Source organism: Staurois parvus, unplaced genomic scaffold, assembly GCF_062004578.1.
Source record: "Staurois parvus isolate SC_StPar_1 unplaced genomic scaffold, SC_StPar_1.0 ptg000682l, whole genome shotgun sequence".
In the NCBI taxonomy this organism is placed as follows: domain Eukaryota; kingdom Metazoa; phylum Chordata; class Amphibia; order Anura; family Ranidae; genus Staurois; species Staurois parvus.
The window spans coordinates 2671393-2699361 of record NW_028318478.1 but is presented as its reverse complement, the minus strand read 5'-3'; the positions used below and the strand labels follow the sequence as shown (position 1 = coordinate 2699361).

The window sequence follows — 27969 nt, the reverse complement described above, 5'->3', positions numbered from 1 at the left end:
GAACATGTCAAAGATCACCGATTCACACCGGTCATTTAGGTAAGCAGAATATTCTAATGAAATTTAGTTTAAAAAAAAAAATATATATATATATATATATCATACAGCCAGAGCAAAATGATCACTTTTATTTTCATTATCAAGAAGCTGATACAAATCAGAATTACTATGCTATTAAACAAATGGTGCTATCATTATGGGGAACATTCACTACTTAGGGATCAATTCACTAAGAGATAAATACCGCATGAATTTTTGAGTTAAAAAAACCTCATGCAGTATTTATATGAATGGTAGCAGGCTAATACTGCATCAGAAGGCTCACTGCAATATTGTGATGGTAATGATTGCTAATGATTTGTAAGCTCCAATATATAATAACTTCGGTTTTGAGTTTAATATTGCTTTAAAGCTGAACTCCAGCTAACACTTATTAGGTAGCTACAGCAACAGTATTTTTCTTTTTGAGATATGTTATGTTAGGTTTTATATAAATGTATAAAAGCTGATCATTGTAAGCACCCCTGTCAGTAGTAAATGGTTTGTCTCATCCCTCTAACAGCCACTTTGCTGGACAGCGTGGTCTGTTTAAGTAAATTGAAAAATAGCAGATTTACTGGCAGGATCACCAGGTGGAAATAAAAGGAAAAACTAAAGAAAACTGATGTAGCTACCACATCTTACTTAGTAAGCTGCAATTTAATACTTTTTGGCTTTTGAGTTTAAAACTGTTTAACATATTGTATTGCAAAATGTACACAGTTACCACCAGAACAAGTGTCCCTGTTGGAAGTTTTTCCCTCACCTTCTGTTGTTGTGACAAACATGACATTTTGATTTTCCTATCACTCAAATCTTTCCCTACTTTATCCAAAAACTAAAGAAAACTAAAGAAAAGGTTTGGCTTTGAATTCATTTTAGGAACTAGTAATGAGTGCTCTGGTAAAACCATAATGTGTGTATGTTGTACTGGTTACATAGATGTTACATTATACATCTTTTACAATGCATGTGCTGCACAACGTCCCACAGGTCTGCAGAACAAGGTAAAATCTTAGGCTAAGTTCACACCTAAGCGTTTTGCAGTGCATTTTCAGTTTTGCAGAAACACACTACAGTCCATTTAACATGATTTCCTATGGGTCAGTTTAACCAGTGCTTTTTTTTGGAAAGGGTCAGGGATGTTTTTGCCCTCAGCAGGTTTCGTTTTGGTTCCATAGACTTCAATTGAAATGCATGAAAAATGCATGTACATGCAGGAGAGGGGGGGGGGGCATCATCTCCCGCTGCTTGTGAAAGCAATCCTGCAGCTAATTAGCCACAAGGATTGCTTTTACATGAAAGCTGATCGCCGGCTGAAAAAAATTATACCAGGATGATGCCTGCAGGTGTAGGCATCATACTGGTATAACCATTCAAAGTCCAGTGATGTATCAGTATGTCGCTGGTCCTTGTTGGGTATATATGCTATGTTCTTTTTTTTTTTTTGTATGCAGCCTGTGGACTGAATGACAAAAAGAGAAGAAATCTCTGTCAGAAAAAGTGTGAATACAGAGTGTGTTCTCATTGCAATGCATAAAACACATTATACTCTCATATCTATGCCTGGTCATGGCAGCAGAGAACACAGGCATGTGATGAATTGGGTCTGAGGACCAATACAACCACAATTCATTTTATTTAGTAATGCCAATTTTGAGGGTTAGGCCAAAAAAAATTTAAATTCGGAAACCGTAATGAGTTTCCATGCGAATGGTCTGGCAAGGTTTGAATTTGGGTTGGCGGCGATAAATTGTTGTGCATATAAATTGCTTTGATCCACAATCAATGCATACAGATCTTCCATGAAAATCAGCTTAAAAAAATCAAGGGGAGTAGTTAAATTTGCTGTTTCCACCTGAATTCCGGGTTGGGCAGTGAATGGGGGAAGTACGGGTGCTGCAGAATTTGTGGGCTTCCAATCAGGATTTGCAAGCACATCCGAAAGGATACTAGGGGCTCTACGGGCCTGTGTGCGAATTCTTGGTGGCTGTGGGAACATACTTGTGCTCGCCACCGAATCACCTTGTACTGCACTTATGGGACTCTCCACGTCACCAAGTGATACTGCAGTGCTGGTATGTGAAAGACCAGGATGTACTAGGCCGCTGTTGCTCGCCAGTTCACCAAAAGGTAGAGTGGCCTAGTATTGGTACTCTGCTGCATATGAGAGTCATCAAAATTTATTGGCAAGTGCTAGCAGAGATCAGGCCTGATTCTGCAAAAACTGCGGTTTTGTGTGCAATGTATCAATGACAGTGACCTACTGACACTGCACTTGCTGGGGGAGAAGGGGGGTAAGCGTAGGGGCTAAACGCAGCTGCTAGGAGGTGCCGGGGGTGATCCCGCTAACGCTGCATTTTTGGGGACACTATACTAATGTGAACGCTGGTATAGTGCTGATCTGATCAAAGATATTGAATCGTTCAGACACTATACTAGCAATGGAGTTTTATTGTGCATGAGCGTGTTCCTGGCAATCAAGGAGTTAAATGTGATTACTGGTGTACTAGCGGGCAATCTGACACTATCCGGGAGGGGAGTGAAAACCACGGGAGAGCGAATCACGTATATATACATGATTTTGCGCATCTGTGCCGCCTTGTAGCAGTATTTCTGCTATAGAGCGGTCAGGAAGCGGTTAAAGAAGTGGTTTGCGTTATGGCGCTGCAATACATTAACTGACAATTGCGCAGTCATGCAGCGCTGCACCCAAATGAAATTTACGTCCTTTTTTTCCCACGAATTGAGCTTTCTTTCGGTGGTATTTGATCGCCTGTGCGTTTTTTATTTTTTGCACTATAAAAAAAAGCCTGACAATTTTGAGAAAAAAACTATATTTTGGACTTTTTGCTATAAAACATGTCCAATAAAAAAATGTTAAAATCAAATTTCATCATAAATTTAGGTCAAAATGTATTCTGCTACTCTGCTACTCTGCTATTCTGCAAAATGTCTTTGCTAAAAAAAAAATTCCAATATGTGTAAATTAATTGGTTTATGTGAAAGTTATAGCATTTACAAATGGTGGTATATATACTGGAATTTTTTTTTTTAATACTAATAATTTCGGCGATCAGCGACTTATAGCGGGACTGTGATGGGCATTCTGACACTGGGGAGAACTGGCTTGGTGTCACTGATATCCCCAGTGACACCAATACAGTGATCAGTGCTAAAAAAAAAAAGCACTGACACTGTACTAATGGCACTGGGCAGGAAGTAGTTAACATTTGGGGGGAATCAAAGGGTTAACTGTGTGATGGGAGTGTTTTACTAGGGTGTGGGGGGGGGTTTGCTTCACTGTAAAGCACACTGATCGGGATGGCTGTGCTCAGCCATCCAGAGCAGTATGCCAACACTGACAGACAGGAGGGCTGTTGGTAAACAATGCAGCTGTCCTCCCTGTCAGCAATCGCCTGTAACCACCGGGCACCGATGGGCAATCACCAGCCAGGACCCCATGATTGACACCCGGGGCCATGATTGGCGGCGCAGGTAGGGCGGGCATACGCCTAGCACGTACCTCCTACCCGGAAATGCAGAATCCTGTATATATACATGATTTTGTGCACAGGGCCCGCCCTGCAGCAGTAAATGTACTGTGGGCTGGCCCTAACCGGTTAAAGGCGCCCTGTCATAGAAGATTTATAAAGGTTGCCATTTCTGAATTCTCCTAGTTCTAGTTCCCTGGCTGTCATTCTGAGACCGTTGGGGAGATTTACTAAAACTGGAGAGTGCAAAATCTGGTGCAGCTCTACATAGAAACCAATCAGCTTCCAGTTTTTTGTTGTCAAAGCTTATCTGCACAAGCTGAAGTTAGAAGCTGATTGGCTACCATACACAGCTGCGCCAGATTCTGAGTGCTCCAGTTTTAGTAAATCTCCCCCTCTCTCAACTCCAGTTCTGTCTGAATTGCTAACCCAATACAAGTATCAAAAAAAGTAATTCTGATACTTTTCTGACATTCATTTACAGCATGCTTGTTCCAGGACTGTGACTTAAACACAGCAGGTCAGGTACAGCCAGGCATCCAGCATTTTCTGAAAGAGGCCTGCAATGACCGTTCCAATACTGCAATCATGAGTCCCTTTAAATCAAATGTGATCAATTCTGAAGTTAGCTGTTAATGAGGGAGCTTTCTGAATAATTGGTTTCCTTTTCAAGTACACCTAAGGTTTGTTAGGAATTACTCAATGGGGGAGGTTGACTAAAACCAGACAGTGCAAAATCTGGTGCAGCTCTGCATAGAAACCAATCAGCTTCCAGGTTTTATTGTCAAGCCTTAGTTGAACAAGCCGAAGTTAGAAGCTGATTGGTTACCATGCACAGCTGCACCAAATTCTGAGTTTTAGTAAATATCCCCCTGTATGTAGCGCTATACCTGACTACACACTAAGGGGTTGGTTTACTAAAGGATTTTTTTCAGAGCTTAGTGAATGGGGTGACATGTCACTTAGCAAAGAATCACATGCAAGGAAAATAAAAAAAAAAAACTGCAAGTGATTGGATGATGGAAGTCAGCGGAGTTGCACCTCATTTTCTAATCCAAGGGAAATTTCCTTTCCAAACTGAAGAGTCTTTTTGTCTTTAGTAAATCAACCCCCAGCTTCAACTTCTGTTCTCCACACTAGGTGCTCCACACATGAGGGCCTCCCTAACAAAATATATTTTTGATAGGCCAGCACACTGCATAGCTTTTGGTGGATCTAAAGGAGGTTGTACACTCAGATTACAATGTGTTTGATTCAATTCAGAGATACATATTAAAGTGGTTCTAAAGGCTGAAGGCTTTTTACCCTCAAGCATTCTATGCATGAGAGTAAAAAACCTTCTGAGTGCTGCTCCCCCCTGATACTCACTTGTGCCCCCTCCCAATCCAGCGATGTGCATGGGAGCCTTGGCTATCCCACAGCTGTCAATCACAGCCAGTGAGCCAATGAGGGGAGAGTAGGGATGGGGCTGAGCTGTGGCTCTGTGTGCCTTACCCTAGGCTCACATCTGTGCGGGTGGTGCCGCTGCAGATCCACACGAAAATCCGTGCAGCTGCACCACCCGCACAGAGAAATGCGAACCCATGGGCGGGTGACATTAGTTCTAATGGCATGCCGCCCACACTAGAAAACACAACCTTACTGGGAACCGAGGCTCCCGTGCGGGCTGCATTTTCCAAAGAAGCACAGGGACTTTTTCCCTGCATGTCACGGGCTCGGGAGTCCATTCAAATTTATGGGCTCTCATGCCCGTACAAAACGTGGCCCACACGGCCGCATATATGTGAACCAGGGGTTATGGATGATAGAGTGGGACTTGGGAGCGAGCACGCACCAGTGCCCCCATAGCAAGCAGCTTGCTATTGGGGGTACTGCTAAAGGGGAAGGAGCCAGTAGTGCCTGCAGGGGACCCGAGAAGAAGAGGACCAGGGCTGCTCTGTGCAAAACCATTACACAGAGCAGGTAAGTAGAACATGTTTGATATTACACAAAAAAAAAAACAAATAAAACCAAAGCTTTAACCACTTCAATACTGGGCACTTTTGCCCCCTTCCTGTCCAGGCCAATTTTCAGCTTTCAGTGCTGTTGCACTTTGAATGACAATTGCGTGGTCATGCAACACTGTAGCCATAAAAAAAGTATCATTTTTTTCACACAAATAGAGCTTTCTTTTGGTGGTATTTAATCACCACTGAGTTTTTTAATTTTTTGCTAAATGAACAAAAAAAAAACCCAAAACCTTTGGAAAAAACGCGTTTCTCTTAGTTTCTGCTATAAAATTTTGCAAATAAATAACATTTCTTCATAAATTTAGGTCGAAATGTATTCTGCTACATTTCTTTGGTAAAAATACCCCAGATTAGTGTATATTATTTAGTCTGTAGGAAAGTTATAGAGTCCACAAACCATGGTATATATGTCCGACAATCAATCAATCCTGATATACTGATGGCCCATTCCATTTCTTGAGGCCTGAAAATGCCAGGATAGTACAAATACCCAACACTGTCTATTTTTTGGAAAATAGACAGTCCAAGGTATTTAGTAAGAGGCATGGTGAGTTTTTTGGAGGTTGTCATTTTTTTGTTACAATTTTTTTTGGGAAATGTAGAAATTAAAAAAATAAATCACTACAGTCCAGTACAGCATTATTATATAACTGGTGTGGCGGTGATCAGGGACACTGACTGGTGACAGTATGGGAAAAAAATAATAATAATAATTTAATTTTTGTTTTTTTTTTTATTTTTCTGTTATTTTTTAATAATTATTTGTTCTTTTTTTTACTATTTTTTTTTCAACACCAAAGCAATGCAGTGTTACCATAGTAACATTGAACAACACTGGGCAAGTGATCAGGATTTTTTTTTTTTTTACACATTTTGATTGCTAATACCAATGTATTTCATTGTTTCAATGATATTTGCAGTCAGTGTTACTGAATGAAGCTGATTCATTCAGTTTTTTGTTGTGATTAGCTGTGATTGGGCAAAGCTCATCACATGATACAGATGGGCTGTGGTTGGTCAAAGCAGTTGCATGGTACAGACAGGGCCAATCACAGCCCATCTGTATCATGTGATGAGCTTTGCACAATCGCAGCTAATGGGCTGTGATTCGCCCTATCTGTACCATGCGACTGCTTTGACCAATCACAGCTAACAACACAATTGTATAAAAAAGCTCATCATATGATACAGATGGGCTGTGATTGGCCCTGTCTGTACCATGTTGCAGCTTTGACCAATCAGAGCTAACAACACAATTGTATACAATGGATGGCATGACAGGAACCCATCCATTATATACAATTGTCATGTGATCTGCTGTGATTGGTCACAGTGGTCACATGACACTGCCAATGGGCCAGTGCAGTCATATGTCATTGGCTTTGTCCCTTGGACACAGCTAGTGACAGATCATGCCTCGTGAGCGGCTCCTTCTGACATGATGCCATATGACGCCAAGTCAGAAGGAGGAGTTTCCCACGCAGCCGTCAATCTGCTATAGGCCGGGTGATAAGATGTTAATATCTCTTTAACCCCTTCCCACCAGCTGCACGGGTGGGTCTTGACGCCGAGAGGCCACAGATATGTGTACCCAAAAAAAAACAGAACTATGCCAGGAACGCACACCATCACGCTCCAAGTACGCTGGCCGGCAGCTAACAGACAGCTCCTGATCTCTGCTCATGATGTGAACTTAGCCTTTCTAACGCTGTTAACTATTTCTTTTGTAAAATATAATCACTTAACTAATCTGAGCTTCAAACTTCTGTAATATAAAGTCAGGATATGTGTCTATCAGGATACATGTGGGGCTTCCATTGATGTCTTCATTCTGAAAATGGAGTTTGGCAATGGCAGCCCCCTCACTGAAAAGTAAAGTTGGTAATGACTAGCTCTGTCTGTCCTTCTGATTCACTGGTTTTAATCTCTGACCCAGGACAAGTCTGCAAGGAATGTCAGAGAAATTCAGCTCTTATCCTTAGGAAGTATATGATATTTCATCAGTTTAAACAGGTTAAGCCCTCATGTACACGGGACATTTGATAACACTGGTAAGATTAGCTGTGTAAAGTCACGTTAAAAACGTGCGTTTTTCAGCTTTTCTTAGCATTTTTCATAAGCGTTTAGCTGCGTTTTGCTGCGTCTAGCAGCGTTTTCCCGCTTTTGCGGTGTTTAGTATTTTTTATACCAAAAAAATATTTTTTTTTGTCAAAAAAAGTCTAAAAACGCTGGTTTGCTGTGTTTTACCACATTTTGCTGTGTTTTCCAGTGTTAGAGCGTTTTCACAGCTGAAAAACCTCCTCTAGAGACCCACTGGTTCTGGGGTTTTTTCCATCCAAAAATGTTGATTACAGTCTATGTGTGCATGGACACATAGGATAACATGCTGGGGGGTTTACTAGCTGTAGAAAAAAAATGTCAAACGCCAAAAACAGCCGCTGTAAAAATGTCCAGTGTGCATGAGGGCTTATTTTTACCTGCTCTGTGCAAAGGCAATGCATACAGTGGCCCCAAGCCTCTTCTTCTCAGGTCCCCCACCATCACTCCTTGCTCTTCTTCTTCTTCTCAGTGTGCAACCATAGGAAGCCATTTCTTATTGTGGCACACCTGCAGGCTCAGTCCTGAACCACGCTGTCTGCATCCATAGACACACACAGTGCGGTTTGGCCCCACACCCTGGCTCTCTTGTCACAGGATTTGACTGACAGCAGAGGGAACCAATGGCTCCAGCTGCCTCAGCAAAACCTGCGAGAGCACGGAGAGCTGCTACAGATGGGCATATCGCTGGATCAAGTGAAGGCTCAGGTAAGTATAAAGAGGGAAATGTTGCAAATGTGCGCAACACACAGTGAAGGATGCAGACTCCACTTTGTTAAGAGTATCCATTTCTCCCTTATTCTCCTTCCCTCTCCCTTCCTGAGAGGCCCAGCGACATGTGGCCAGTATGTGTGTAAGTTAGGAATGTGACAGGAGGGTCATAGGAGCTGTAAAAGCCCCCAAGAGAGTTGGAGTCTCTCTGTCCACATAACCTGCCAATTGTGACACCTCCTAAGAGATAAGGCAAGCTTTCTCAGGAGTTGAAAGAGATTCCGACCTCATAAACCTAGCTCAGCATAGGTGATAGAATCAGATAACCTCTGTTAAAACCATGTTTTCCCCTATGTCTCATATCTTGGAATATGAGAGACTTACATAAAAACCAGACATATCGACAGATGGCCAATGAGCAGGTGAACAGTTTGATGGGTCACTCTCCTTGCCTTGAACACACAGGAAAGCAGAAAAATCGATCTTGCGAACCATACAGTGTACACCTTCATAATTCATATCTAAATAATCCTTAAACTTGTCTGCATAATAATCTACCTGCGGGTGGAATGTCCCTTGTGCAAATGGACAGTTATGGGCCAAAATATGAGTTATGGACGATTTTTGCTCTAGTTGAGGCATTCATCCATAACTACACGCCCTAAATGGGTTACTGGGCCTTGACTTAAGAGACACCCCCTGCTGGGGACTATAAAATGGGCTCACAGACCTAAGAGTGGGAAGTTGAAGACGTCTCCCATTTTAACATCAATACCACCTGGAGAGACCCATGCCCTTTTGCTCTGAAATTTGGATCTGCTAACCCAAGACTTTGGCAAGTACTTTAACCCTTTCACCTCTCTCTGATACCTCTTTGCTGTGCTATGGCTCTTTGTATATTTATATATATATCTTAGTTACATCTTTGTTCTGTAAATATTTTTATTGCTCCTGTTTGACCTATTAGTAATAAATCTTTCTGAAAGTGTTGAACTGTTTCTATAGCTCTGTATTGCAACTCATGAATTCCTGCCTCTAAAGAGACGCTACTGTGGTTGTTTAAACCTCTGTATAACCAGCCTGCGGACCATTTTATACAGATGATTATCTCAATCATTATAGTGTTATAGCTGATAACGCAGAGTTTCCTCTTTCTCTGTACAAAAAGGAGGTGGTGGCAGTGTGAAGGGTTAATTGCGTAATTAACCTGACCCAGTAACAATCGCTCAGGCTACTGGTACATCGATCTGTATCCATTAGCTGGAAAATCGTTGTGCAGGGTGCAGCTGGGTGTGGCATTGTTACACACGTCACATAGCGGTTTTAGATCAGCTAGCCCTTTGGTCACGAGTTTGGGTGAGAAGGTCTGGGGTCTGACGCCACGATCGTGACAGTAAAGCCTTAAGGTAAAACAAATATTAAGGCTAAGGACTTGTAAAAAGGAGTGCAGTGGATGCTGCAATTTCAGAACATACACAGAGTCAAAAAATGAGAGTTTTGAGCTGTATTTTTTTTACATTGGCAGAGTACTAACTTGTCCATATTCAGCTAAAAAAGACATGGGTATTCTATAAAACAAGATTTTTTTTAAATGGTTCTGCTTAAAAATAATTCACTATATGAAAAAATAGTTCTAAAGCTGAACTGTAACCACCTAAAAATTACAATGTAACCTTGAATACTGTCAATGTTCATTTATTCATTTTATTTACTGGCTTCAATTTCTGTTGAAGAATTGATTCCTGCATGGTCTGATCAGTCTCTAATGCAAGTAGTTTCTAATAAAAAGGACATCACAAATATAAATATAACTTTATCAGGGCAGATACAGATCAGATTTTAGGCTAGGTTGGCACTAGCCCATTCTTTGAAAAGCAATTAATGATGGATCACTTTTCAGAGTGTAGCTAAGCAGCTGCTGTCAGGCGTTCAAGAACCTGCTGCCTCCTGAATGCCTGTTTTTTTGTTTTGTTTTTGTGCTGAACAGCAATTTACAATGGGATTAATGTGCCAGAACCTTGAGCCAAGCACTTGGTTTGCAATTGTGGCGCAGCTCCATTGACTTTAATGAGTTTGACAGGTGGTGCCACATGTCAATCCGTCATGCCAAGTTAAACTGGTTGTGAACCTCAGACATGAGATATGAACAAAGCACATCTCTCTATTGTGTATATTTGTCTAAGTTCAAAGCACAAGTGTCATTTCTGTCTGTTCTGGAAACGTGAATCCTTTTTGACACCAAGAGAAAAATGATGATGGGGAGGGACCTCCAGCTGATTGGCAGCCTCAGCTCTGTTTCTGTGTGCTGTGTGGAGGGGGTGTGTTTCACTTTTCCTCAAATCAGCTGTCAGAGCTCTCCTCAGTGAGCTCTGTAGTGTGTAACTGCAGCTCTCCGCCCCTTTTTTCTGACAGGTTAGACAAGGTGTAGTGCCAGACAAGGTCATGAAAGACAAAACATGCCTCTCATAGTACAATACGTATCAAAAAACTTCTTTATTTGCACAAATAGGATCCTACTTACAAGCTGTAGAACAATTAAAAGCATTCACATGAACCATATCCAAGATGGCCAACAGCACAATGACATCAGAGGAAGGCTCCGCCCGATGCGTTTTGTCATCAAAAGACGCCTTCTAGGGGCTACAGAGCCACCTTCTGCCATCATGCTTAAATAGAAAATATCCAAGCCTTGATTTGGAGCACAACCAGCAAAAACTGATTGCCCTCTCCCTCTGAATTCATCGGACTGTCGGACATCTTGGATATGGTTCATGTGAATGCTTTTAATTGTTCTACAGCTTGTAAGTAGGATCCTATTTGCGCAAATAAAGACTTTTTTGATATGTAATGCACTATGAAAGGCATGTTTTTTCTTTCATGACCTTGTCTGGCACTACACTTTGAGTTTACATTCCAGTTGGAGCTTAGACAAGGTGTATAAATTCTGCACTCTGAACAAATACAGAGAAGAGAATACTGCAGATAAACAGGTACAACTAATGTAAGATGATTTGTTTCATCTCTGTGTATCACCTGAGGCCAGTAACCTCATTGGGGATATGGAAGGGTTTACATCCACTTAAAGACTTTGTTAGTTTTGGATTGAATGGGAAACTGTCTAAAAGGGGAACTCTCCAGTTTTAGTAAATAACCCCCTATGTCCCTTGTTTCTTTGTTTCTCTGTTAGGGAGATTGCCCCTTACTTCCTGGCCAATCACCTGAGGCTAGTAACCTCACTGGGTACATTTACGGCTTTACAACCACTTTAAATTTGCTGTAAAGCATCATGGCCACGTCATGTGAACAGCTTCCTCCGCCTGTATTGGGAACTTTAGATGGGTGGCCAGGGAGTTGGGGGGCAGTGAAACTATGCTTCAACCACCAATTTTTACCAACCCCCTCCTCAACCGTTTGTGTGAAAAATGCCTGATGGTGTTCTTTATATTTTAAAAACAGAGATTCACCAAGTTTACAACACAGACAAACACTGGTAAATTAAGTAAACAGAACAAGAAAACACCATATATGAGAAATGTTGGTCCTAATTGTTCTTTCAACATTTTACATTTAGGATGCATTGGGATAAGTACCTGCTGGTTTTGTCCGCTGTCATAATCAGCATGTCCTGCTTACAATTCCTGGACCAAGAATGGGAAGCCTGGAAAACCAAACACGGTAAAGAATCAAAAATATAAGCAGCATTTTTTTTTTAACAAATGTTGTATCTTAGCTGGAAAATCTTAAACATTTGGAATAAACTTTGTGAATAGAAAAGTGTGAGCAGAAGTCTTTATTTGGCACCGACAGCACAAAGCGTATGTACAGTCAATTTTTACTTTATTTTTGTTTTGAATAAGTAAGGAGGAGGCCAAACCCCTGCAAGGTTTTTATTACAATGGAAATGCATCAAAAACACATGAAAAACACACTTACATACGTTTTTGGTGCATTTTTGTGCATTTTCATACATGACAACAGAAACCTCCCCCTAGCAAAACTAACACATCCCAAAAATGCAAACACATCAAAAATGCATAAAAAAAGTGCATGAAAAAAACGCACACTGCACTGCAAAACACACCAGAAAATGCAAAATATAAGCAGTATTTTTTTAGTAAGTGCTGTATCTTAGCTGGAAAATTCTAAGTACGGTATTTGGAAAAAACTTTGTAAATAGAAAAGTGTGAGCAGAAGTCTTTATTAAAGCGGACCTCCACCCAAAAGGGGAAGTTCTGCTTTAAGGACTACTCACCCGCTCCCCATTAAGAATTGTCACCTTTGGGGGGGGAAGCAAATTTGACAGGTACCTGCTCCCACTTCTGGTCCGATAGCCTAGCAGAAGGTGTCCTCCCTCCCTCCCTCCCTCCCTGTAGTCTTTTGGGACACGTGACAGGTCCCAGAAGACTACGTGGCCATTCATGCATGCGCAGTGGGTACCCGGCTGTGAAACCGTAAGCCATCACAGCCGGGTGCCCACACTGAAGATGCCGGCCTCCTGGAATACAGGACGGCTGGTGAAACGGGCTGCAGGGGACATACCCCGGGACCAAGGGACAGGTAGGTGACTGTTTTTTAAAAGTCAGAAGCTACATTTTTTGTAGCTGCTGACTTTTATTTTTTGACAGATGAGTTGAACTCCGCTTTAAGGACTGACAGCTTAAAGCATATATACAGCAATTTTTTTTGTTGTTTTGAAGTAAGGAAGGGTCCAAACCCATGCAAGGGTTTTTTGTTTTTTTTTTGCTGCTTGCACACAATTGGAGAAATTTCCTTTCACTCCCAGAGCTGCAACAGGAAGTTAGAGGACATCTCTCAAAGTGAGGAGAGTTCCCCTTTTAGACAGTTGCCCCCTGAACAATGTTCCCATTCAGGAGATTTCCCCCATGTTTTGTTGTAGTGACACCTCTGAAATGTTGGATTATCCCTCACACATAGCAACAAAAATTTATAAAAAATCTAATCTTTCTCCACTCTAACAAAAATTAAAAAAAAAAAAAAAACGTTTTGCCTAGAGATAAAAAACAACAAAACTGTTTGTTCTTAGTTTTGGTGAAATTATGAAACCCTTAGAATGACTAGGCAACCAATAGAACCCTGACAATTGTATTTATTTCCTTTTTTTATTGTTAAGTTGTTAACCCATTGTGTAAATTTCTCCTTAAACTGGCCATACACCAGCAGAATTTCATTTTATCTTTGTAATCTTTTTCATTTGATTCAATAATACCAATATGGACAAATGTCATATTAAATCCCTGATTTTTTTTTTTTTTTGATTGCCAAACCTTTTAATTCTACGTTTGCTCATGCATGTTGTTGATGCATGTTATAACGCAAACAATTTTTCATGAATGAAACCCATATTTATAATTAGACTTTTGTGTGTTTGAGAACAATTTTCCATCCTTCTCTCTTGATTTTTCTGGTCATTACAATCCTAGTCCTGATTTCCTGGTCAAAAAGGATTGTCAATTTCACCCATTAATTTTTATAAAAATTGATCTAACGTTCCAAAAGCAACATTTTCTGAACTACATTCCACAAATGTATGGCCGTCCTTACTTCCTGTCCTAATGACACTAATGTTACTGTAAAGTGAGGAGTAATCTCCAGTTGAGAATAAAGAGAGCAATTAAAAGTTAATCAAGTTTTTAGACTTCTACAAACAAATAGAGGGGGATTTACTAAAATTGGTGCACTCAGAATCTGGTGCAGCCATGCATGGTAGCCAATCAGCTTCTAACTTCAGCTTGCTCAATGAAGTTTTTACAATAAAACCTAGAAGCTGATTGGTTCTCATCAGGGGCAGACTGACAACTCATGGGGCCCCCGGGCAATAGGGGATCATGGGGCCCCTGTGTCCCTGCCCAAACTCAAAAAAGCCTATGAAAAAGGTACCAGGGGCATCTCATGGGGCCCCCTACTGGCCCAGGGCCCTCAGGCAGTGCCCGAGTTTCCAAATGGTCAGTCCGCCCCTGGTTACCATGCACAGCTGCTCCAGTTTTAATAAATTTCCTGCATAGTGTTTTTATTGCCGTTGTATCCATGTAAGAGAGATCTGCCTTCATTTACTCTTCTGGTGCCAACTTTGTCTTGGGGACAGGAAGTGAGGGGATATCTTTCCAATAGGGCCAGAGAGCACCAAAAGAAAAAAAAAACACCAAGAGGGACCTTATCGTTCTCAACTCTTTCCAAATAAAAAATGATGTGACCTGAGATATATCTTAGTGCCCAAATGTAGTTTTATACAAAACTATTTAAACATAGTGGACAATAAAAAAAAAAAAACTTTTTGAAATGTCTTACTTCTGTCTTTCCTTTTTTTCCGCTTTAGCACCTGGACAAAATCCAGTTTACCAGCTGCAGATAATGGTGTCCGTTTATGAAACAGAGAATAGCTGCGATTCAACAGATCTCAGCTTTTCTCTGGTCATTCACAGTTTATGACACTCAGGAGATCATGTCAGCCCTTCTCTGGAGATCTGTGTTCTCCGTCCAGATTCTCCAGCCCAGAGCTGGAGAATGAGAGGGACCGCAAACTAAGCAGAGATAATTTATAGTAAAATGAGCCGTTTTTCAGAGTTTGTAGACCGTTCTCCAGCATTTGGAGATCGCTCTCCCTTCGTTCGGAGAACTGCTTCATAAACTGCATTCACAGGAGAACTGTGTTCTCCGAGAATGCCGGAGAACTGAGCAGCGATCTATTACTGCTGGTTCATAAACGGACACCAATGACCGCTACTCTTTGCAAGAAAGCAGCGATCTATCTACAGCGTTCCAGCACCCCCTGCTGAAGTAAAACTAAAGCTCTCTAATCAGCAATGTTGACTGCATAGCTACTATTGTGACTAAGCAAAGGACATAGGGGGTTATTTACTAAAACTGGAGAGTGCAAAATCTGATGCAGCTCTGCATAGAAACCAATCAGCTTCCAGGTTTTATTTTCAAAGCTTAATTGAACACGCTGAAGTTAGAAGCTGATTGGCTACCATGCACAGCTGCTCCAGATTCTGAGTGCTCCAGTTTCAGTAAGGCTAGGTTCACATATGTGTGGGTGTTGCCGCTGCGGATCCGCACAAAAATTGTGCAGCCCCACCACCCGCACAGAGGAATGCGGACCCGCAGGCGGGTGCCATTAATTCTAATGTTACACTGCACGCACTGGAAATCACAACAGTACTGGGAACCGAGGTTTCTGTGCAGGCTGCGTTTTCAGAAGAAGTGCAGGGACTTCTTCCCTGCATGTCCCAGGACATGGGAGTCCATTCAAATGAATTGGCTCTCCTGCTTGTGCAAAACGCGGACTGCAGGAACGCAGATATGTGAACCAGGGGTTAATCCCCCCATTGCACCACTGCATTAAACTACAATTAGGCTTTAGGCTGCCATTACCCACACCACTATGGCTAAGGGATTTCATTACTGTATAGTGAATCCTGCTGTATATATTGACCCTGCACTGGGAAAGGGCACCTTGACAGGGTTAGGGGTCTGTAAAGGCTACTTTGATATTGGCCATATATCGTCTAATAAAAACAAATAACCAATCATTTTAGATAATCTGGCCACGTAGAGATTGGTCTCTAAATCCTCTGGACACTGGACATTTTTACAGCGGCAGTTTTTGGACTTTGGCTTTTTTTTCTACAATCAGTAAACTCCCCAACATGTTATCCTATGTGTCCATGCACACATAGGCTGTAAACAGCATTTTTTGGCAGGGGCGTTTTTTGGCTGGAAAAAAAAAAACAGAATTAGTGGGTTTCTAGAGGAGTTTTTCAGCTGTAAAAATGCAGCAAACCAGCGTTTTTGGACTTTTTTGAACAAAAAAAATTGGGGGGTTAAAAAAAAACACTTGAAAATGCTAAAAACCGCAAACGCGGAAATACGTAAAAAAACGTGGGAAAACACTAATGCAAAAAAGCTATTAAACGCTGAAGAACTCGTGTTTTTAACATGACTTTACACAGCTAACACTACCAGCGTCATTAACATGTCCGGTGTGCATGGAGCCTAATAATCACTATGATGTGAGGAAAGCAATAGTAGTTTTCTAGTGCTGTACAATGTATCTAATTATATTGTTTTCAAGTGTAATCTGGAATCCTGAGCTTTCTAGTGTTATAACGTTTTTTGCAGGAAAGGAATATGTCACCTCACATGATGAAACATTTCGGAGAAAGGCCTGGGAAGCAACGTGGCATAAAGTGCAGAATCACAATCTAAAGTATGATCAGCATCTCACAAAGTACAGAATGGAGATGAACAAGTTTGCAGATATGGTGAGAGTAAAGATTTCTGCTATAACATGATAAACATAAATGCAAAGAACTACCATAGTTAATATGGTGTCGGAATAATATTCTTGGGTTGTTTACAAAATCTCAATCAGATGTAAATTAGTAAATCTACATGATACTTATGGTCAGTACACATGATGAGAATATTGGAGAAATGGTCATCCGTTTTTGTTTTTTTTTTGCATGCTAGTCTCATATCGAAAATAAAGAAGTTACTAAGGTTACAAAAATTCTCGTACAGCAGAGTACAACTTTGGAAGCATTGTATTGTATTGTAATGTATTCTTTAGTTTCTGAGCATGCATGGTCTCGGTCTCTCAATTGTTTCCGGACAAACACTGTATCGATTAAACGAAAATTGTTCGCTCTGTTATCGTATGAGAAACATTTTCATGCTTGTCGCTTTGGATATTGTCACATGAATTGTCATGATTGGCTGTCGAAATCTGTGCACTGAGCCTGGGTTCACATACTGTATATGCGGTGCGGTATATCGCATGTGGATCGCATATTGCACAGGAACCGCACCGCATTCCTGTGCGAATCACATGTGATTTGTGTGCGGTGCAATCAGGGCCATACATTTTGTATGGCTCTAAATGCTCCGCACCCGTGCCAAAAACATGCAGGACCCTTTTTTGGGTCCGCACTAGAATTGGACCGCATAGGTATTCACACCTATGCGATCCAATTCTGTACATCACACCGCATTTTGCGACTGCTTTCGGGGTGTTGTTAACCTAACATACACACCCGCAGCGGTTCGCATGAACGGGGTGCGATTCTGATGCGGTGTGGAATTTGCACAGAAAATGCTGCAAATTCCACATCGCATTAGTGTGAACCAGGGCTAAAGGACCAGGTATTAGATGAAAATGTATAGTGGTTCTCAATGCCCTACATTGACTAGGGTTGCATTGGGCACCATCTAAAATTTTGAGTCTGTTTGGACAGACAGGGGTTGATTTGCTAAAACTTGAGAATGCAAAATCTGGTGTAGCTCAGCATGGTAGCCACTCTGCTTCTATATTCAGCATGTTCAATTAAGCTTTAACAAAAAGAAACTGGAAGCTGACTGGTTTCTGTGCAGTTCTGCACCGGATTTTGCACTCTCCAGTTTTAGTAAATCAACCTCACAGTGTTCAAAACTAGTTTACAACTGATAATGAGATCTGCCAGCCCAATACAGACTGGGTTAATTATGGCAAAGACATCTCCCCAGCCCCCTCAAAAACAGAGAGAGCTAGGATTTTTTAGTTCTGGACTAAACACCTAAAATGGTAAGCAGTGATTTTTATAAATTTTTGTATAAGTTATAATATGTGAATGGGGGCATATAACAAATAAAAGTAGATGTTATCCAAATTTGGCTCTCAAAATATAAATACATTTTAAAGCTGAATTAAACCCAAAAACAATTACAGCTTACTAATCCTTAGAAGTGGTGGCTGAATTGCTTCTTATTTTTAGGCTTTTTTCCCTTTATTTTCACCTGGGGATCCAGCCAGTAAGTCTGTTATTTTTTACCTTTAACATACCAAGATGTCCAGCAAAAGTGACAGTTAAAGGGTTGAGACATTTACCACTGACAGGGGTGCTTACAATGAGCAGCTTTTATTCATTTATGCAAAACCTTTATTTCAAAAGGAACAAAACTGTTGTTGTAACCTCTTAAAAAGTGTTAGCTGGAGTTTGGCTTTAATTTGTTAGTCAAGTCCATCTAAATCTGCTGGTGTATCTAACACCCAGGGGCGGACTGACCATTTGGAAACTCGGGCACTGCCTGAGGGCCCGGGGTCCGTAGGGGGCCCCATGAGATGCCCCTGGTACCTTTTTCATAGGCTTTTTTGAGTTTGGGCAAGGACACAGGGGCCCCATGATCCCCTATTGCCCGGGGGCCCCATGAGTTGTCAGTCCGCCCCTGCTAACACCTCTCCCTGGCTTGACAATGCTGCTGTCCAAAGGTGTCTCTGTTGCTCCTCCATCCAGTGTGGAGACATCTTAAGTCCTGGTTCACACCAATTGCAGCTTTGAAAGCAAGATTTCAAAGCCGCCGATCAGTGCAATTTCATGTGTGTGTTGCTGCCATCTGTGCAACTTCAAGCACAAAGTCGCATATGAAATTTCAAAAAATATTGCAGGAACCTTTTTCAATTTTAAACGGTTCCATAGCTGCAAATAGGATGCAACTTGCCATGCGACTTTGATCTGTGAAGTCGCATGACAAGTCGTACCAGTGCGAACCGGGACTAGGACAGGCTGAAAATAGAGAAAACAAGGCTTAATAAAATGAAAAGCAGCCACCACAATTAAGGACTGATCAGCTGCAATATAAATCAAATGTTTGTTTTTGGGGTCTAATACTAACTTTATTGGCAGTTTTACAACATCATTGCTAGCTGCAAATCAAAACGAAACTCTGTAAAATGCTTTTTTTTATGCCGGAAAAGCTATTTATATGGTTCCTAACAACTTAAAATGTGTGCTAAGTCAGGCATGTATTATAAAAACTTTAAGACTGTGTTAAAAGTATAATGATGGTTTATTTTTAGTTAATGAACTACCGGTAATCATACTTGGGTTAGAAGATTTACTAAGAAATGTTTTATTCTCCAGACATCAGAGGAACGTAGCTCCAGGAACTGCCTTTCTTCAAAACACAAAAGAGGCATCAGGGGAGCAAACTTTCCTGTGCGGACTTACGAAAAAAACGTAAATGTCCCAAAATCAGTTGACTGGAGAAACTCAAAGTGTATTCCCCGCGTGAGAAATCAAGGCTTTTGTGGATCCTGCTGGGCATTTGCAACGGTAATCAAAGTACTTTTGAAACTTTACAGTAATGTGGTAAAAAATATATGGTAAAAGACATATATACAGTCTATGCCAGTGTTTCTCAACCTTTTTCCAGCCAAGGCACCCTTTAAAATTATGGAAGGCAGCCTTTAAATTATGGACAGTCCCAAGGCACCCTTTAAAATTATGCACAGTCCCAAGACACCCTTTAAAATTATGGACAGTCCCAAGGCACCCTTTAAAATTATGGACAGTCTTGAGGCACTCCATTCTAATACGTAAATAGTTTTATATAATGCAGCAACATCCACACATGTAGGACACCCAAATTTAGAGGGGATTTATTCTTCCAAAGCAAATACACTTCTGCAGACTGGTACTGACTAGTATTCCAATGTTTCTCTTCTTCCTCAGTTTTTCTTCAACAGTGCTAATGTGACCCCATCACTGATGGAGAGGGGCAGGGGAGGGTCAAACAAGAATGCTGGGCAGGCAGCTGTCATCCTCCTTATCAACAGATGATGTCTTTGGTTGTCAGAACGCCAACAGCCAGAAGTTCGTAATGGTGCACAATGAAACCCTGAGGTTCTGTGTAACTAAAAGGCAGGCTTGTTCCACCCACTGGCTTGTATATACGTTTTGGGCAATTTTTAGACATTTTGCGAAGGCACCGCTGAAGAAACCTCAAGGCAACCCAGGGAGCCCAGGCACCCTGGTTGAGAAAGGCTGGTCTAAATCCAGAGCATTAAGTGTAATTTCTGTCTGCTGCCTTGTTCCCCTGCTATAAGCATGAGTCACTTCTGGCAAGTTTTCCTGACACGAAGAGAAAAATGGTGACATGGGAGGGCACAGTTTGTGATGGACAGCCCCAGCTCTGTTCTTGTGTGTTGTGTAAAGAGGGGTGTGTGTGTCCCTTCAATCAGCTCTCAGAGCTAATGTAATTCCAGATCATTGCCCCCTGCTTTTAAGAGCTGAGAAATCCTGTGTAAATTCTGCACTTTGAATGGATGTCAGCAAAAGACAGCTGTAGATAAAAAGGTACAACTTATGTAGGATGATTTGGTTCATCTCTGTTTATCACCTGTGACCCGTCATTGGGGATATGGAAGGGTTTACAACCACTTTAAGACTTTTTTTTAGATTTGGATCGAATGGGAAAGGCTTAGCATGTTCAGTGAATGTTTTGTCCCCTTGCCCGTAAAGCAAGGGAACAATTTGGTATTTGTCACATAGGATCCTTAAAGCATGCTCTGTGATCAGCCTGAGGATAATGTGGAATAATGACCACTTACAACCGTCAGAAGTGAATACTTCATCTCTCTATAAAGTTATATTTGGTGTTAAATATCAGTCTCATTATTTCCTTTCATTGGGACATGTATGGACAGCCTAAATATACAACCCTATATCATTGTATTTCTTCTCTCCAATTACTGTGAAGATACAGTTCCAGAAATGTAGTTTAACCCTGTATTTATGATTGTATAATTTCAGGTGGGAGTATTTGAGGCTCGCAACTGCATTAAGACCAAAAAGCTTGTTGAACTAAGTGAGCAGCAGCTTGTGGACTGTGATGATGAGAATGATAGTTGTTGTGGAGGAGATCCAGCAACTGCTATGCAGTATGTTACACACAATGGTATTATGAAGCGTCAAGACTATGAGTATACAGATCGGGTAGGTTTTTTCTATCAGTTTATTTTGCATCATTAAAGATTTAGGTGTCCGTTTGTGAACCAGCGGTAATAGATCGCTGCTCAGTTCTCCGGCATTCTCGGAGAACACAGTTCTCCTGTGGATGCAGTTTATGAAGCAGTTCTCCGAACGAAGGGAGAACAGTCTCCAAACGCTGGAAAACGGCTCATTTTACTATAATCTCTCGAGATTATAGTAAAAGATCAGTTTACTAAACAGAGGTAAATTATCTCTGCTTAGTTTTCGGTCCCTCTGATTCTCCAGCTCTGGGCTGGAGAATCTGGAGGGAGAACACAGATCTCCAGAGAAGGGCTGACATGATCTCCTGAGTGTTATAAACTGTGAATGACCAGAGAATAGCTGAGATCCGTTGAATCGCAGCTATTCTCTGTGTCATAAAAGGACACCTAAAGCTGTCCATTCTTGTAAACTTTTCTCTTGTTCAGCCCAGCTGGCTGAATATAAAATATCCATAGTTTCCTCCATCCACGCTGCACAGCATGGATGGGCAAGTTGTATCACAACTGCTGAAAACCACAGCTGGTAGAATACCCAAACAGTGACTGCATGCTAATTGGGTGCAGTCACTGTTTGGCTGTGTCAACAAGGCTCAAAATTGTCCAAGGCTCAAATTTTGGACAATTCACGGATATTTTTCAAAATTTGAGCTATGTATGGCCAGTTTAAAGCGGAACTTTACCTAGGCTCCTCTCGCCTGCTTCTTCCTCTCTTACACATTACCAAAAAAATCCTTTAAAAAGTGAAAACTTTTTTAATTTGACATTTTTCTTAACTTTGTAAATCCTGTCAGGGTGACGTCATAGCCCTTTGCATGTGCAGACAAGCCACGGATTTCTGTCATTTCTCTAGCAGAGACTCCACAGCATTTATGCGAGTGTGTGGGGGATCTATGATCTCTGCCAAGTCTATGAGACTCATGAGTTGTCAACACATGCATCAGATTCCCAATAAAGATTGCAAGGCCGGAGAACATTTGCTTCAAGCAAGACTATGCTAAACTCCATGGCCTAAAATTTTATTTTAACACAGTGTTAGAGATTATATATATATATATATATATATATATATATATATATATATAAAATTATATATTTTCATTTTTTTTGGGGGGGGGGTCAGGCAATGTGAAGTTTCTCTTTAACTTCTATATGCCAAGAATGTTTTTTAGATTTGTATATAACGGGGAATTTTTACAATTGCTGTCAGGTTTTTATTTATGTCAATGATCCTATTGAGGAGATATTCCCATACTTCGTGTTCCTCTGATGTGTGTAGAAGAAATGGGGGTTGGTTGTCACTAGTACAGGAAGGTATTGACAAAAATGAAAACATTACTAAAGTTTTAAACCTTTTTCATCTTAAAGTGGAACTTCACCCAAAAGGGGAAGTTCCGCTCTTCCTTCTCCTCCCCCCTTCTCTTTACCTTTTGGAACAAAATTTTTTTTTGGGGGGGGGGAGCGGGTATCTGGCTTTGATAGGTTTTCTTATATTTTCTATGTTATTTCACTTAGCATGCAGGTTGCGCCTACAAGCAAAAGACGGCAATAACATTGAATGTGACCAAATACTACAACATGTTTGAAGAAGAAAACATGGCATTGTCTGTGGCAATAGACGGACCTATTGCAGTTTCAATTGATGCAAGTGATGATTTTCAGTTGTACAAAGATGGTAAGTTACAACAAGCAAAAGTAAAGTATCCACTACAGAACCTAATACATTGAGGTCGATTTACTAAAGGAGTAGTGGCTGTTCACTTACCAAAGTGAATGTTAAAGTATAACTGAAGGCAAAACTTTTTTTTTAGTGGACAGGGATTAGAACACCTGTTCAGTTTTTATTGCTGCCTATGCCCCCTGTTGGAAAGATTCGGAACATGGCTGTCTGTTCATGAGGGAACAATCATTATAGCTTTTTCCTGAGGTAAACTTGCATTGCGGATATCCTTCTACTCTACCTCTTCCCTCTTCCACTGATATAAAGATGTACACATCAGTCATCCAAACAAGCTTTTATAAGGAAGTAGGTTAGATTGTACCTACACATCTGAACTTCTTTTGCTGTAGCTTTAGGGTGGATCCATCATGGCCTCTGTACCTGACAGCCTTTCTTACACCTTGGTGTACACAATATTCTTGGTCTGAGGAACATCACAAGTTTTGCATCATGCATAGACAATACATACCGTTTAGAGCAGCCATTCTCAACCAGAGTTCCGTGGAACCCTAGTGCCCCTTTCAAAGGATGATAGGGGTTCCTTGAGCTGTGGCCGATTGACCTCCCATTTAATGGTGCCTGTATAGTCTGAGGGCCAACACCATGTGGTAGAGTCATCTGTATAACACCAATGATATTTAAGCCATCTATCTGGTCACCAGTGTAAGGATAATTTCTCCCCCTTCCCGCTAATTGTTTTAGCAGGGGTTCCTCAAGACCTAAAAATTATTTTAAGGGATTCTTTGGGGCAAAAAAGGCTGAGAAAGGCTGACGTAGAGACTGACTATGACTGCGGTTTGGGAACCAAACCATTCATCAATACACAGCTGATCTTGGGACTAAAAGCCCTACAGAGATGTCCACTACACAAATTTGGTATAAGATGGAGTCCCATACCTATGTGGTTTTGGAATTCCAGATCAGTGTGCTCTGATGGTGCTAACTTGTCTCATAAAAATGTATAACTGGCACATACATCATGATGTAAAATCTCTCTATGATTGGAAGCCACAGTTACCAATAGAATAACAAAAATATTATTTGCTATCTCAGGTTGCCTATCCATGAACATGAAGCAGGCAGCTGAGCTGAAGCAAGTGAATTTCTAACTTTTTCAATTTATATCAGGTGTTTTCACTGGAGAATGTAGCACAGAGCTCAATCATGCAGTAATTGTAGTGGGATACGGCACAGAATACGATGAAATGGAGGATGAAAATGTAGATTACTGGATAGTAAGAAATAGGTATGTATCACAATGGTCAAAATTTTCATTTCATATTGCCTAAAACTTGGGACGTGTACATGCATCAAAGGAGTGACTGATTTTATCTATTATAGGACAGTCTGTCTATAACTAAAAAGCATCTGGTATCCATTTCCCTTTAAACATGGGTTTTTGGTAGAATGGAGGGATCTCATAAGTTAGGACAGTAAAACCTAGATGCAATGCTGTTAACAAACTAAATCTTTACAATTCTTTGTTCCAATTTTGAAGTAAATTCTAGTTTATAGGTACCTAAGCTTCATTATTTTGTAGCTTGAGAACTTCTTTTGGCACTTAAAAGCATACCGAGTAAATCATATAAAAACTGCAGCAACCAGAATCTGAAGTAGTTGTGCATGGCAATTAATCAGCTTCTAGTTTTCAAAGCTTAACTGAACAAGTGGAAAATAGAAGTTGATTGGTTGCTATGTACAGCTGCTCTAGATTTTTGTCTGCTTCAGTTTTGATAAATTCCCCCCATTGTGTACAAGTGTACACCAAAGAGATTGGTGTTGTGTAATTGAAAATCAGTGGTTATCAAAAATTTGAAGAAACAGCTTACTCTTAATGCTTAAAAAGTGTGTCCAGCAGATAGACAATGGAGCAGAAGGATCATTTCTGCATTAAAGGGAACAGCCTCTATGATGGACAGTTATACACACCTTTCTGAAAGAGTTAACTTCTAAATATCCCAAAGAGTAATGCCAATGAGAAATAATTTAGAACACAAATTCTAATATGTTAAATTTAACATAAATTTATATTTTTATGGGTGGTTTCCAGCGAGATAAAAATCCCTAAAGCTTAAATAAATTTAGGCCCAGATCTCCTCACCCTTTAGGTAGTTTACTCTGCCTGCAGTATGAATGAATAAGTGCCACGCAGTACAAATGCTCCTAGTGATAAAACATACAATCATATACCATGCACTATTTTAAAGACATCACATAAAATCCAACAAAACATTTTTTTTTTTATTAACATGCATATATCATATGCGTTTATATCAAACAATATATCTTGAAAAATCAACACCATATACTGTGATAAAGCAAAAAAGAGTCCTCATATATTCTCATAGATATTCTTCTTGTCCAGTAATCCAACTGTGTCATCTATCCCTTTTTACATTCCGCGTTAATAATTCTCCTTTTATATAATTACCACATGCAGATAACCATTCACCAGCAATAATGTGCTTTCACCATCAGAAGTAGGTCTAATGTGCTTGCCCCTTGTAGTGGGGTCACCTATACAGATGTGATGGCTTCCTCCAATCCACTGGTGCTTCTCAATCCATCTTCATCCTTTGCAATCCTTGGGTGAATATTTGTGATACACTCAGAATACTATTTTGGTGCACAGATCAGGTGTACACAGTATACAAGCTTGTATTGTTGAAACCAACCAACAAAATGGCTGACTGTGCACTTCCAGTTTGTGTGGCGTGACATCACCGGCTCCTCCCTATGCATTATGTCATTTGATCACCTGACTTAATTATTTTATAGTTTTCTTTTATGGTGATTGCGCTGAGGTTTTTCTCTTACTCTTCCTGCAGTATTCTCAGAGTATCCAATACATGCAAAACAAAGTAAACTCAAACCCATGACTACATCAAGTATGCAGAGCTGGAAACCCAGCTGCATCAAATGGTGACCATAAAGTCTTATATAGAGAGACAAATGTAGTATGCTTCTGAAGTTTCTGAGCCCCTTTACTGGAGCTTCTGAACCTCCTTCACACCTGCAGTTGATCTCCTTCTAAGCTAAATCAAGCTGCTTTTGCAATTCCATAGAATTGTAGGGATAAAAATGCAAATATGAATTGAGGTATACGTTGCAGTTGGGGAGAGCTTAGTGTTATAATGCTAGAAAAATTTCAGGAACACTTTCATTTTTAATTGACTTTGACACCTACTGCTCATGGAGCCAAAAATTAAAACATTGTCATACTGAAGGTAGAGTTATGTGACTGTATGAGATGATTGAGCAGATGATTATATGTTGGTGTGAAAGACTATCTACTTCTATACCCATCTTCATTTAGTTGGTTGTCAGTTCAGTTAATAAAATGGCAACCGTTTTACAATTATTTACACTTTATTATCTTTATATAGCTGGGGAGATGACTGGGGAGATAATGGTTATATCAAGATGAAGCGTAACGTCAACATGTGTGGTATCGCCCAAGAGGGAGCCGCTGTGGACTTGATCAAGTAGTTGCTCAGACTCTACTGAAGACTTGACAGAAGTGTGTTTTCCAGGGTTTAAGTGTATACTGTATAATTATCTTTTTAGCAATGGCCACAGCACCCATAATGTATTTGTTATTCTGTATTGCTTGAAATAATAAATATGCTCAAAATGGTTTAGTAGTATTCTGAATGGTTTGCTAACTTGTTTTAAAATAAAGAAAATGGAAGCAACTGTCCACTTTTTGAATACTGCTCATTAATTTGTATTGCTAGCTGTCTGTTAGCCAGCTGCATATATAACAATCTTTGTTGATAGAGGTTTAGTACAATGTTACCAGCTCTGACATGCACAAGCCCAACTCCAGGCAATTTTTTTTTTCATGCATTGAGGTTGTGCCCACACTGCATGGGTTAACTGCTTCTTTTTTTTAGGGGTGAACATAGAACCTATACTCAATCCTTTGATCCTCTGGAAAATGGCGCTCCCCCACTCCAGTGGTGGACTGTTCCAGATGTCTTCACATCCAGAGACAGTTTATGGGCGTGATGATGTTATGAACGGTCCACCACACAACACCACTAGACCATGAGGGGGGACAGAAACCGCAGGGATCAGTCTTGTGCTGGGAGGATCAGAGGATTAGGTGAGTATATCTCAGTTCATAAAACCCCTGAACAAAAACGAGCAGTTAATCTATGCAGTGCTGGCACAGCCCCACTGCATGGGAAAAAGAACTTGTCCAGAGTTCAGCTTTAAAGCCCAAATGAAATTTCTATGTGAATCAGCTTAAATACATCCCAGGTATATATATATAAAAAAAAGATGTGCAACAAAGTATTTGCATTCTTTCTAAAGTTGCTACAACTTGAGTAGAAAAGCCAGTACCCTGCTAGCATATTGGAGCCTTTGCTCTTTGTGGGAAAGTAAGGGGTCTCTTTGCAGAGGTCTGATCTGTTGTTTGTAATGCTGTAGCTCTGACTTAGCAGGGGTGTCTGTAAACTAATCACTTCTTTCACACAAGGGTCTCAATCTGCAGCATGCTGGAAGGACACAGGCTTTCCACCTTAAGAAAACAAACTTATCATGCATCTCACAGGTTTCGTTTTGATACATCTGGATAGTGTTTAGCTAATCTAAACTGAAAGTTCAATTGGGCTTTTAAGTATTAAAGTGAGTTGTTTTTTGCACTTGTAATTAAACAATGTTGTTTCTAAAAGACCAAATGGTGCAAATTTATTTCGTGCAACCCGTGGAAATTTGCTTGATTTCCCCATCAACACAGACAGTTTTCACAGGATAATCCCTCCATTTGTCTTCTCCTGGCAGAGGAAACCGTCCCTGCCTGGAGAAAACAGTGATTATTGCTAGTGGCTATAATCACATGTAAAATTCGGCAAGCTGGTTGTACCCAAGTTGATCAATCGGTCAACATGGGTATATTCAGCCTGTCCATACATGGTTTGAATTGTCTATGGTCGGCTTAAGCTGTCCCCTTATTACAACTAAAGATTCTGATCATGCTGGTGCACTTACGTACTAGAGTAGAGTACTTTATAGAAATTTACAACAAATGTTAGCACACTGCAGCTAAATCCATAAACTTTTCAAATATTTAAAGCAGAACTAAAG

At 40.6% G+C, this 27969-nt stretch overlaps 1 protein-coding gene across 1 annotated transcript; it reads left to right on the top strand.

Moving 5' to 3' along the window:
• Positions 1-26575, top strand: LOC149447536 (cathepsin K-like). Its single transcript, XM_089652411.1, has 8 exons — positions 1-39; positions 11922-12025; positions 16490-16632; positions 19267-19458; positions 20938-21120; positions 22671-22830; positions 24004-24121; positions 26262-26575. The coding sequence occupies exons 1-8, from the start codon at positions 5-7 to the stop codon at positions 26362-26364; spliced, it is 1038 nt and encodes a 345-aa protein (XP_089508537.1). The 5' UTR covers positions 1-4; the 3' UTR covers positions 26365-26575.
• The last annotated feature ends 1394 nt before the right edge of the window (positions 26576-27969 follow it).

What these genes read in the sequence shown, in the direction of transcription:
- LOC149447536 (XM_089652411.1), top strand. Translation starts at nt 5, where the DNA reads ATGTCAAAGATCACCGATTCACACCGGTCATTTAG. An exon ending in ACTATGAGTATACAGATCGG is followed by an intron (nt 21,121 to 22,670) that starts GTAGGTTTTTTC and finishes TATTTCACTTAG; the next exon opens with CATGCAGGTTGCGCCTACAA. An exon ending in TACTGGATAGTAAGAAATAG is followed by an intron (nt 24,122 to 26,261) that starts GTATGTATCACA and finishes ATCTTTATATAG; the next exon opens with CTGGGGAGATGACTGGGGAG.